General features: G+C 39.9%; 1 protein-coding gene across 3 annotated transcripts in view; it reads left to right on the top strand.

Annotated features, from left to right (window-relative positions):
• Positions 1–11,961, top strand: part of LOC124278567 (max-like protein X) — a 35,074-nt gene extending 23,113 nt beyond the window's left edge. For all 3 annotated transcript variants that reach the window (XM_046714296.1, XM_046714297.1, XM_046714295.1), the window contains exons 5-9: positions 586–682; positions 5,120–5,219; positions 6,056–6,140; positions 6,729–6,845; positions 11,465–11,961. In XM_046714296.1, coding sequence (XP_046570252.1) covers positions 586–682; positions 5,120–5,219; positions 6,056–6,140; positions 6,729–6,845; positions 11,465–11,524 — 459 coding nt within the window. In that variant the 3' untranslated portion in view covers positions 11,525–11,961. The remainder of the gene's footprint in view (positions 1–585; positions 683–5,119; positions 5,220–6,055; positions 6,141–6,728; positions 6,846–11,464) is intronic.
• Positions 11,962–13,753: the final 1,792 nt, after the last annotated feature.

Raw genomic sequence — 13,753 nt, 5'->3', positions numbered from 1 at the left:
CTTCTTGTCTTGGAAGGAGCAGATGTTTTATCTGTCCTGTTTTCCTTGAAGCATACATTGATTTATGTGCTGATCCTTTGATCCATAGCCAGTAGAACTAGCATAGTGGCCCTTTAGGCAGTTGATTCACACAACAACTAGATTGTCATGTCTTTAAGGTGGTAGCACTCCCTCCAGTGTAGATAGTGGAAACCTATGGGTTAAGTTTAACTAACACATTAAAAGAGGTTACACCTTATGTCAGGGTTGGTAGGATAGCTCTGTTCAACTTTGGAAACCTTATGTTTCGGGGAACAGTATGGAACTACTGCCCTGAGTACTTGCTCACCTTACAAAGGAGGATCTGTATTAACTGGGCCTGTATAACAGTTATAGCAATGTTTCATGTGCAGTTTTGGTTTTGGTTAATCTCTGAAATAATCTCTGGCTGAGACCATTATTACAAATGTTTTTGGCACAAACTGCTGACAAACTTAAACAAGCTTGAATAAAGAAGTTAACTGCCCATACTGTATTATTTCATTGTAACTTATCTTAATATGATGCCTCTTAAAGACTTAGATGGAGAGTTTTGTTTGTCCACAGAAAGGGTACGACGAGCTGCTGAGTATCGTGCCCACGTGCCAACAGCCAGACACGCTGAGTGGACAGAAGATGAGCAAGGCCACTGTGCTGCAGAGATGTAAGATATCATCCTGTGTAAATAGCTTGCTTTGTTTGGTCAGGAAGTGTATTCAACAAAATCTGTTGAAGGAATATTGTTCCTTGTATGTTTCTGAAACATTGTGTTTAGTGTTTCGCTGATTAGATAACATTGTCATCCCACTCAGATAGTTACAGGAGGCAGCATTTAGGGTAGATAAAGGAAGGGAAATAACACTTTGTTACTTGAAGTTCATGGTAATCTCAGCTTAGAGGTTTTACTTGTGTACAATACACATTTCTTTGAGACATGTTACATATTGTGATGGACTATTCCATGGTGAGAAGGCCTTTAAGAAATTTAGCAAAGGTTACCTGCTTGGTCCAGTTATAAATCTCCTTAAAAGAATTCTTAAAACTTTCTACACAGTGAAATGTTTGTGTCTTCAGCTATTGAATACACCCTGTGTTTGTGTCTTCAGCTATTGAGTACACCCTGTGTTTGTGTCTGCAGCTATTGAATACACCCTGTCAGGGTTCGGAAAAAAATTAAAATCTGCACTCGCCCTGCAGGGGCGAGTAATATGAAATTTCCACTTGCCCTATGCAACATAATGAAAGTAAATTTAAATAATTTTATTTCAAAATGTTTGCTTGGAATAAAACGACAATAACATTACTTACTTTGTCTGCTAATTCGCTCACCATTTAAGATAGCTGAACTTCATATAAAAATAAAAATGTTACTTCCCTTGGCTTTGTAAGACAATACGCAGTTCAGATTTGAAATATTTGAGAAAACTAGCGGATTACAAATCAACGTAGTGGATATTGTAAACCCAACAAAGAATGAAATAGTGAACTATATTACCTTGTTGAAAATATCAATGACACCTGGCAAGTGCGTTTAATAAATGACAGGATTTTTAAAACATTAGATTAAATTAAAATTTCCACCTCATCCGTTTAACTCTTTCAACATCAGTCAACCAGAGGCATTTACTGCCATGACACCGAGTTCCCAGAGACCCTGAGATCTTAGAGGAAGCCTGTGTTTACCAAGGAAAATATCAGCTTGTAAAACATTACTGCTACTACATATCATACACCATTTGAAAGATCTAATACTTCTGTTTATAAATATGAAATATATATGTTTTATCATATTATTCAAATAATACAACTTCAACGTAAATAAGTTAATATTTAATGAAAATGCAAGCTTACTTTCCAGATAAACCACGAAGGGAGCAAAAAATGCGGCGATTTTTCCATTTGTAACATGTCATACTATCCCCTTACCTTTTCTTATATATTTTCATTTTGACGTGATCGGAAAATTATTATAAAACGATCTCTCAAATAATATGTATGGTCGTCTATTTCCCAATATCAGTAGCTTTCCGCTCGGTAACGTGATACAACAGCATGAAATACCTCAGTTTTGGAAGCTTCTTACGGATAACATGTGAGGCAATTTGTTTGATGGCAGGAATCGTTCAAAAGCTCTGAACATCAACACTATCACTGCACCCTTGCCAAGAGTATTGTCGCAGTTGTAAGAAGCGATTTTGGGGATAAAGATTGGTTTCTAATGACGCTTTTCTCCCACAGTCTGCTATGAGGATCTGATTGGACAAACTTATGCATGTGACCTAAGGCAGCCAATCATATTGCAGCAATGGATAGTATACTCGTAAACGAAAACTTTTAGATTCAGACGAAGGTTTTGGGTAAAAGCATGTTATTCTGAACGTGTTACGCAAAAAATCACCACCTATACGTATATTATGGAACTTAGTGGACGTATCGTGCTCGGCTATAACCATTGACAAAAATGCTTCATGCATATATATTAGCATTAAACATCGTGTCCGAGCCAAAGTTCGAGGCGACAAAGCCGAGATGTCACTTGATATAATAAAATTACACGATCTCACAAAAAAAATGGAAATAGTAAGTTATAATGTACATTTGACAACTTTTATGAGTACTGTTATTGATTTTATTCCTCGGTTTATTAAATTTGTTTAATTATTATCTCGAAACATCGTTACTTTGATAACGATCGGTAATAACAATCAGGGAATTCCCAAGTTTCAAGCTGATCCGACAACATTCATGTTGTGACGATTTTTCTCATTGGAAAGTTTATTAATTATAGCCAATCAGGATATTCGAAGCACTTAGGTTACAAAAACACGCTGCCTGATATCTGTTGAGAAAGGATACCAAACGAACATCAAGACTTAAACTTTGCGGTTAGTTTTCGGGGAATTTGAAAATACTGCTAATGGGGAATGACAATGTTAAAACTTTATCTTATTGTTTTGAAAAATAGTTGGATCAGAAAACGTACTCGTCCTGTAGGACGAGCAAATTATTTTTTTCTACCTGAAACAAATTTTACTCGTCAATACGAGGGGACAATCGGAATTTTCGAGCCCTGCCTGTGTTTGTGTCTTCAGCTATTGAGTACATCCTGTGTTTGTGTCTGCAGCTATTGAATACACCCTCTGTTTGTATTCAGCTATTGAATACACACTGTTTGTGTCTGCGGCTATTGAGTACACCCTGTATTTGTGTCTGCACCTATTGAGTACACCTTGTGTTTGTGTCTCCAGCTATTGAATACACCCTGTGTTTGTGTCTTCAGCTATTGAATACATGCTGTGTTTGTGTCTTCATCTATTGAATACATCCTGTGTTTGTGTCTTCAGCTATTGAATACACCCTGTGTTTGTGTCTGCAGCTATTGAATACATGCTGTGTTTGTGTCTGCAGCTATTGAATACATGCTGTGTTTGTGTCTGCAGCTATTGAATACACGCTGTGTTTGTGTCTTCATCTATTGAATACACTGTGTTTGTGTACACCCTGTGTTTGTGTCTTCAGCTATTGAATACACCCTGTGTTTGTGTCTTCAGCTATTGAATACACCCCGTGTTTGTGTCTGCAGCTATTGAATACAAGCTGTTTGTGTCTTCATCTATTGAATACACCCTGTGTTTGTATCTTCAGCTATTGAATACACCCGTGTTTGTGTCTGCAGCTATTGAATACATGCTGTGTTTGTGTCTGCAGCTATTGAATACACCCTGTGTTTGTGTCTTCATCTATTGAATACACCCTGTGTTTGTGTCTTCAGCTATTGAATACACCCTGTGTTTGTGTCTGCAGCTATTGAATACACGCTGTGTTTGTGTCTTCATCTATTGAATACATCCTGTGTTTGTGTCTGCAGCTATTGAATACACCCTGTGTTTGTGTCTGCAGCTATTGAATACACCCCGTGTTTTGTGTCTTCAGTCTGTGTTTGTGTCTGCAGCTATTGAATACACCCTGTGTTTGTGTCTGCAGCTATTGAATACACGCTGTGTTTGTGTCTTCATCTATTGAATATACCCTGTGTTGGCGTCTTCAGCTATTGAATACACCCTGTGTTTGTGTCTTCAGCTATTGAATACACCCCGTGTTTGTGTCTGCAGCTATTGAATACACCCTGTGTTTGTGTCTCCAGCTATTGAATACATGCTGTGTTTGTGTCTGCAGCTATTGAATACACGCTGTGTTTGTGTCTTCATCATCACCCTGTGTTTGTGTCTTCATCTATTGAATATACCCTGTGTTTGTGTCTTCAGCTATTGAATACACCCTGTGTTTGTGTCTTCAGCTATTGAATACACCCCGTGTTTGTGTCTGCAGCTATTGAATACAAGCTGTTTGTGTCTTCATCTATTGAATACAAGCTGTTTGTGTCTTCATCTATTGAATACACGCTGTGTTTGTATCTTCAGCTATTGAATACAACCCGTGTTTGTGTCTTCATCTATTGAATACATCCTGTGTTTGTGTCTTCATCTATTGAATACACCCCGTGTTTGTGTCTTCATCTATTGAATACATCCTGTGTTTGTGTCTTCATCTATTGTGTTTGTGTCTACACCACCCTGTGTTTGTGTCTTCATCTATTGAATACATGCTGTGTTTGTGTCTTCATCTATTGAATACACCCTGTGTTTGTGTCTTCATCTATTGAATACACCCAGTGTTTGTCTTCATCTATTGAGTACACCCTGTGTTTGTGTCTTCATCTATTGAATACACCCCGTGTTTGTGTCTTCAGCTATTGAATACAAGCTGTTTGTGTCTACAGCTATTGAATACATCCTGTGTTTGTGTCTTCTGCAGCTATTGAATACATCCTGTGTTTGTGTCTGCAGCTATTGAGTACATCCTGTGTTTGTGTCTGCAGCTATTGAGTACATCCAGTGTTTGTGTCTGCAGCTATTGAGTACATCCAGTGTTTGTGTCTGCAGCTATTGAGTACATCCTGTGTTTGTGTCTCCAGCTATTGAATACATCCTGTGTTTGTGTCTTCAGCTATTGAATACAAGCTGTTTGTGTCTTCAGCTATTGAGTACATCCTGTGTTTGTGTCTGCAGCTATTGAGTACATCCTGTGTTTGTGTCTGCAGCTATTGAGTACATCCAGTGGCTAATTGGGCAGAAGAAGAAGCAGGAGGATGAGCTGGACTCCCTCAGGAAGGAAGTGATGGCTCTCAAGATTATGAAGGCGTAAGTTTTAACTCTAATTAACTTATCAATGAAGGGTACGATGAATTAACTTTATGATACAGGCTGAAATTTTATCAGTAAAGTGGCCAAAAAGTTTCCCTTGTCTTTCTCAAACTGTGGGAAGAGGATGGTTTGATGGCGCAGAGAGTTGAAGAGATCTGTTCGTTCAGTCATGACACATGGCACTGTGTGACAGACTACCAAGGCTGTAGACTGATGCACTTTGTGCCCATCAACTACCCTAAGAAGTTCACTATGACAAACCTCTTGTGCCCTGTTCCTTGTCCCCACTGAAGATGATACGTATTGCGATACGCTGATCGAAAACCGGTATTTTGACATGCATTCGGAAAACTTCGTAACACTCGGAAATCTTCGGATATTTCCGTTTTTTAATTGTTCCTTTCCTTGCTTCATTTGTGTCAAACATTATTTACATATTTAGTTTGTCTTAAATTCTCTGCAATACCCATAGGCACTGGTCAGTGAATCATAAAGTCTTTCAGCAGTTTGTCTCCACCACAGTTGATTATTTACCAGCTGCTCTGATGTTTCGCGGCTACAGCATTAAACACTAAACAGACCGGCTTGACGTGCATTCATTAAGGTGACATCCCACATCTATTTCAACATAGGCTGTCACATATAGAGGATGATGTAAGGCATGATGTACAGGTATGCGGCACTGATAGCAAAACTTTACCTGCATCTGAATCACTTGCCTCCAAATGCATTTTTCCAAAAAATAAAGTTTGGATAAAGACTCCAGCAGACACAACAGCTGTTGCCTAGTCATGTTTGTATATATATACAGTATCCTGCTTTTCTGGTTGCAGGAACTACGAGCACATTGTGAAGACACACCAGAACACTCCAGTCCAAGGCCAGAACCAGGTGTCGGATGAGGTCAAGTTCCAAGTGGTCAGTATAACTTTCACATTTCAGAGCCTCATGTTTACTGTAGAAACTGTTGTATGTGTGTCAGGTACTATACTACTATTGTACCAAATCCAGCCATAACACATTATGTCATGAATTGTTACTGATGCTTCCAGTAGTCAGGGCCTGGCCAGGTGTCAGAGGAGAGACTGACTGATGTGACTAGTTTGCTCAGTTATGGCTCTGACAGACTATGGGGTACTCAGGGTCAATCTTTCATTCAGACCCACAGCCATGATCCTGGCTTGTCTATGTAAAGGCATTTACCTTGTGGATTTCCTAGCCACTGTTGTTGCCATATGCAGATACTGCTTGGAAAAAAACCTCAATGGTCAACTGGTTTCCAGTAAGAACTGATAGCCAGGACCAAATACTTGTTGTGCGATGAAATTAATGAGGATGAACTGTGGTGCAGCCGTGGCATGGAGCAGGGCTTGTGCTATAAACCACACATTTGCCTGAAAATGATTCGCTTCTGTACAGGCAAATTTGTAGAATGTGTAAACTTCTTCACTCACACTCCCCAAGATTCCTGTGCTTCCTTTATTAACCATTATTTTGTTTTCTCAGTTCCAGCAGATCATGGACACACTGTTCCAGTCGTTCAATGCCTCCATCTCAGTGGCCAACTTTGCAGAGTTGTCAGCATGTGTGTTCAGTTGGCTGGAGGAGTACTGCAAGCCACAGGTGAGTCAGGGCACTAGGTCCACACTGGAAGATTACAATACAGATATAAACCTACTGTCATTTTACTGTAGAGCTGTCTTGCCTGGATCTTTGGTAGAACCTTAGTTTTGAACCTCAGGCAGCTGCATTTAGTTTCCAATTTCATTGACTTGACATATATATATTTAACATGGCCATAAGGACAGAAGTTGATTCCTTTATCAAGCCAATGATCTACAACTGGTTTTCACATTGGTATAGGTACTCGGCATCATTATTAAGGGGTCACACAGATAATAGGATATATGTTATAAAAAGTGTTGCATTTTTTACTTTTAATAACATTGTCAACATACTCAGTCATATTAGCCCATGCTGGTGTATGTTGATGTTTGACATCCTAAGTAGTATACACAATATAGCGGGAACGGGACCGTATAGGTGCACCAAGTCTATAAGCTCCAAACTAGCCAATTCGGCTCCCAGAGTCACAATTTGTTTTAGTGTTTTGCACAAAACTGCATTTGAGTTTTTGGACCACATTTTGTTTGCATTGCTTTTTCTTTGTGCTTCCCAGTAGTCTTTCCAACCCCAAGACAGGTATTCGGAAACAAGTGCACTCAAATTAGAGATACACTAAGTACATAGGTATAGAACACAACAAAATGCCCGGAACCCAGCTATCGCGCGAAGCCTATGCCGAGATCCAATCCAGTCGTTTGTCCCTTCGGGAAGCGAAGAGGAAGTACCACATATCGCAAGCCCGATGTACACGAATCCAAGGTGGCATAGACCCCGAGCCATGACAACGACAACTTCTGACATGGCCGAAGTCTTCGAAAGCCTGCTGGAGAAGTGACCCCACGTATTGCTCGCGGACCGAGAGAAACAAATCCTGGAGCAATCGGGACACACCTTCTACGAGCGCTACCAGATCCCTCGCCAGTTTCTGGGAACTGTATTTGGTGTGTTTTCGCCCATTCGTCGAAGACGGCAAAATAGTGGATTTCGTCAACCTCTACCCACCCAACCAATTTCGACCCGCAGCAGGCAAACTCCGAATCCTTCTCAACGACGACTACTGTTGCCCGGAACCCAAGGACAGATACAACCGATGCACTGACTGCCTGGCCGCCATATCGGAACTCCCCGCTCTCTTCGGACCCGACAAATCTACGTGCAAGTGTGGCGCCATTGACCACTGCGTCGACAGCAAGAAATGCGTTCTCTGGAAAAAGAAAGCGATAGACTACACACCCCAGGAACGACTCCCACTCGAGGTTCCAGAAGGAATAGCGATCCCCTACTGTCTCTCGAACATAGAGAACCTGTAATACGACGCTTGCGCTTTCTGGAGCATACGGTACACACTCCTCCTTGACAAATTGGTGGACCATTCTCCATGCAAGAAGAAAGATTCTTGTCTCTTCCGACAGCATCGGGAAAGCAGAGCTACCACAGGGATGGGGACGGCATACTGCCCCCTTGCCCAACTACGGCGGGCGCAAAGGATATGGAAGTGGCAGTCCCTCCGTGCAGCGAACACCAAAATGCTGCAGACGTTCCGGAAGGAATCTACACATGCAAAAAGTTTGCCGTAGCGGAATACAAAGGGAAGAACCGACTGTTGCTGCTTCTCGATTCGCCAACTGGAGAAACGATTCCAGTCTACGGCTACAATATACGAGAAACTATTCGAGACGCCGGCGGAATAGAACGCCTATGGTTGGTGAGTGGACTGTTTCTGTGCAGGCTCGGCAAAATCTGCCACTCGCCCATATCGAAAAAGAAAGACGATCGAGAAGTCAAATTGCTGCTTCTAGAGACCGAGCGGGAATAGCTTTTTCTATCCAGAAACAAACAAAAAAAGACAACACACACGCACACATCCCAAAATGAGGACCAAACCCCTTTTGCAGTCTTTGTGGCAAAAGTGGACATCTCCGAAATCGTCCGACTCAAAGAGAAATCTAGAAACAAAACTACAAGGCAAGGCATCCGGCATGGAATCAAGGGGTAGGCAACTCCACACATCGAATGGCAATTGAGACAGAAAAAATGCCAAAAGCTGGGCAGAGAAGGATTTCGACCAACCTTCCAAGAAATGCCGAACATAGCCACCAATCGCAAAATTTCTACTACACAAACCCGAGGAAGGACACTGCTGGAGTCCGAGAAGGCAGAAAATTGGCGACAAAGAGACCGAAAAGGCACTACAGAAGGAAATACAAATCCGGGAAGAACTACGCAAAACAAAGGAGCTCGCAGAAGCCACAGCATATATCCAAAAAACAATCCCAACTGCTCGTGGAAAATGCTCTGCCCTGTTGGTGATTGGAGTGCGATGCCGGCTATTGCCTCTACTTTGTTTGTATCTTTGACAGCAGGCAATACGGTTGTGCTGGAGTGCGACGTCGGAGCTATCTCGCCAGCAGGCAATAGGGTCGAGGGTTTAGCAGCAGGCTCTTGCCATAGCTCGTACAGCCTTGTGGACCCAATACCAAAGCGCTTTTTGAACTGGCTTGCTGGAAGCACACAGCGAAGGGAGCATATTTCTTGGATCTGGTCCGAAGACAAATCTCTTCTTGATGGCATGGTCTGTTTTCCTGGGTATATATATTCCACACATCCCATATGTCTATATGGGAATCCCAATCCTCTCCCATTTTTCCCTGTTGGCGATTGGAGGGCGATGCCGGCTATTGCCCCTACTTTGTTTGTATTGCGGAGAGCATTTTCCACGAGCAGTTGGGATTGTTTTTTGGAGTGAGTGAGTGAGTTAGTTTGGTTTTACGCCGCTTTTAGCAATATTCCAGCAATATCACGGCGGGGGACACCTGAAATGAGCTTCACACATTGTACCCATGTGGGGAATCGAACCCGGTCTTCGGTCCGAAAACTCCACTAGGCTACCCCACCGCCCCTGTTTTTAGGATATATGCTGTGGCTTCTGGGATGCCCAAAGAAAAAACAATGCAAACAAAAAGTGGTCCAAAAACTCAAATGCAGTTTTGTGCAAAACACTAATTTTTTGTGTGACTCTGGGAGCCGAATTGGCTTGTTTGGAGCTTATAGACTTGGTGCACCTATACGGTCCCGTTCCGCTATTGTGTATACTACTCCCTAAAACCAAACTGACCCTTCAAACCTGATGCTGAGTATATCCCACTGGCCTACCATAGTCATGACATGAACAGGAATCACACCCTGTAGCCACACACTGCAGTCAACCACCCTGGGCTTCATCTGCCTTGCCTTGCCTTCACTCCACCAACACCTGTCTGTCATCAACCCTAATTCAGATCTGTCACTGTGGCTTGTTGTTTTGTTGTCTCTCTGTACATGTAATTCTCAGCTATATCACCATGTCCTATGCAAATTTTGATCAGTTGCTGGTTAATGGTGCTGACATATGGAGCAAAATATAACATTGAAGCACAAGAGAGTTAACATTCATAGCACATAAATCAAAATGCAGATAAACTAGCTCCCATTGTGCATCAGGTTCATCTACAGTGACGAGTGATGAATCTCTTTAGCAGATGCTGCTGGTTGGAATTCTATCTTTCCCTGAGTAGTAAAAGCATTATGCTTTAGTATGCTTTAGTAAAGTTCAAAACCTGTGACTGTTGATAATGGCATCCGACTGCAGTCATGATGTAATATGTGTTTAAAGGTATGTAAGGGAATGTAATTCACTAGTGTGAACTGATGTGGCATGCTGTTGTGTGCTGATAAAATAAAGGTAAACAAAAACAAATTAATGTTATGCTTATATGCAGTTGTATCCCTGTCATATAATTGTCAGAGGTTTCAGTCAATGTAGTACATTTTAATCAGGGGACCACAATGGCCACTGGCTGCCTTGTAGGAGGATCAAATAGGGAAGACAACTCTTAGCTGTGCCTGAGTCTCCCCTTGGGTATAAAACTCACCCTCATTAGGGGCGTAGCTACCATTATAAAAAAAAGCCTTGGCTTACACATGAATTTTGCTGAAAAACATTTTTTTCTAATTCTTGCCAAAAATATGTCAAATACAATCTAAATATAAAGCTTTGCAACTTATCGGGCTTACACGAATTTTGCTGAAAACATTTTTTTCTAATTCTTGCCAAAAATAACACTCGTGCATTTAATGCTGGGTGTGCTTGTTAATTTGGCTTTATTTGACGTTGGCAAATTATTAAAGATTCCTGTCTACTTGTAAATGACGAATTCAATGGTGTGTGGAGTTAGTAGAAGGAGTATATCATTTGTAAACTGTTTAACTCATCAGAGGAATGCTATGCTAAATTTGAAAAACTTGGCACTCACAAATGAGTTTGATACATGCTGGCATTCCTCAGCCATTTCGACAGATACAAGTATGAATTTGGATAAATTATAAAAGGAATTCGCAGAGAATGCATTGCGAGTATGAGACAAACAGGAATTCAACAAATCCATGATCATCAGAAAGAGGTTGACTGTATTTCTTTCAGTGTTGCACCTAATATTTTTGCACTTATACAGACGTGTGTGCAGATGTTTGTGTGGCTGCTTGTTGGAGTCCAGGTTTAACATTGACACACTCTCATACACATCTGACATCTGTAATACCAAACACTAGGCAATAATATAATACAATATGTTTTTCAGTCCCTGCGAGAAGTTGTCCTTGGCATCTTGCGGCAGCTCAACTCCCAGCTGAACCACTGATATAAGGTCAAGGTGACTGAGACAAGGTCAAGGGGACTATGATACATCCAGCCAATCATCTCAGTTGACATATCTTACAGTCAGTGTATAATCATCTTGGAAATGTTGGTGATATCAACTGTACATAAAAAATTGTATTTCAGATATGTTGTACGAATTTGGTAACTGTTTACATACATTATGTAATAACAGTTTGTCTGTTTTATGTGGATATACATAAATTCATGTTTGTGTCAAATATTGTTTCACCTTAGGTGAAGCAAACAAGGAATAAAATTGATTTATGGAGATTTCCCTTTACTTTTGTTTGTTATTTTAATCATGAATAGTGAATGTTGACATGCTGTCATTACCAGGTAAAGGGTGCCATTTTGGCAATAATTTCTCAGTACTGATGCATTTATATCAGAATGGTAATAAACTGACTCTATATTGATCCTTTGACTCTCATTGATGTGCAGCTGTTTCACTGTCTTCAGTCTGTACTAATGTGTTTCAAAATGATAAACTATCTAAACTTTATCAGTGTTTATTAACTTTGTATTTTCGAGAAATAATGTCAAGTATTTTGCAAAACCTAAAGTTTTAGTTCCAACCAATGAAACCTTTTAACAGGCATGTGTATTAGATATAAAGAAACATCTATTTTGATACTTTTGTACTGATCCTTGCTGTAGACTGATTCAGACGTCCATGTTGGCTTGTGTTAGTGCTGCATCATGGCATCTGTGACATACCAGACAAAATGAATATTCATCACTTTGCATACGTCACTGAAGTAGCAGGTATCAAGGTGTTGTAACTTTGATACAACCTACAGTTGGTTGTAATTTTCCAAAAACTATTATGTTCTTCTTTCTCAAGTATGCTGCATTTAGTAAGATACATTCTTTCCCTTGGAAGACATCAATTGTTCATGCATTGCAACTTTTGATGTTGTGAGGTGTTTGTATCCTACTAATGGTTTGTTTCCTATCAATATGTCTGAAGGCTGAGATAACAACTGTATCTTGGCTCAGTAATCACTAACATTGTCACTGAACTGAAAGTCTGCGTACTTTGAAACTGCCAGGTGAACTCATGTGTAGTCTCGGTGATTTTGGTAATGAAAGAGTTTTTATTAAAGATATTCATAAATGAAAAAAAGATTTTTGAATTTTTAAAAAATGTATCCATGTATTGTCAATATTGAAAAACCTATATCTGATAGTTTACAAATTAGATTGAATGGATATTATGTATTGTTCTGTTCATTACATTTTGACTGTGTACTGAGCATGGTTTTTACTACTTATTTAACCCAAGAGGCAACTGAGGTTTTGTGTTATTTACTTGTTTAATGCTTTTAGTAGTGAAGCAATATGATTTATTTGTTTAGAATGTGGTCATTTGTTTGTTTTGTTGTACGATGTGTTGCCAAGTTAACAACTGTTGTCCTATAAACTTTGTAGATAAGAATTTTAATCAGGCGGCATTAATCACCATTTGCCCCTTCCCACAGCCTCCAATAAGACTCCTCCCCCTGTTGATGAATGTTATGGGTGAAAACATGACTAACCAATCAGAATACACTTAAGGATTTAGGTTTCACTGATAAAAATAATCCCCAGAAGTTAAATGTGTTCTGTCAATAATTGTGAGAAATATATATGGTCATTTTGACATTACCTAACAAACATGTGTTGCCTAAATTGAAGTTTTTGATAAAACTAGGGCCCTGAGATATTTAAATGCACACAGGTCAGTTTGATAACATGACAGCTGAAATGTTCTCCATTGAGTGTTCTCTGACAGTGTTGTGGGCTTGCTTTGGAAATTTTATGTGCACTTTCTGACGTTTTTAGGTAATGTAATTTTACATAGCTACAAGTTTCAAAACAGTCACCGTATTTTTGACTAATCCATTTAAATCGTAAACACTGTGCTTACATTTCAATTCGCTGAAGATATTTTAATTTGATGTGTCTGGGGTTCTTCATATTGTTTTCAGTGTATTAATTTTAAATTCCATCAGGGGTAAGATTACAGACATGTCCTGGTAGTCACTGCATGCATACACCAAATCATGGTGGGACTCTCCCTGAATTCTTGAGTTTGAGATATAATTTAAAGTAATTTTAGGGTGTCAATTTTTGGACTAATTACTACTGAAATTAAATGTTACTTCGATTGACTTTTCATAACAAAAGTCTAATTTGCATTTCCTAAACCGTATTTAGAAATATACAT

The sequence above is a fragment of the Haliotis rubra genome, unplaced genomic scaffold, assembly GCF_003918875.1.
Source record: "Haliotis rubra isolate DU_JTF1 unplaced genomic scaffold, ASM391887v1 Scf24, whole genome shotgun sequence".
Lineage (NCBI taxonomy): Eukaryota > Metazoa > Mollusca > Gastropoda > Lepetellida > Haliotidae > Haliotis > Haliotis rubra.
The sequence above is the reverse complement of the archived record's forward strand: the minus strand, read 5'-3'. Positions and strand labels throughout refer to the sequence as shown.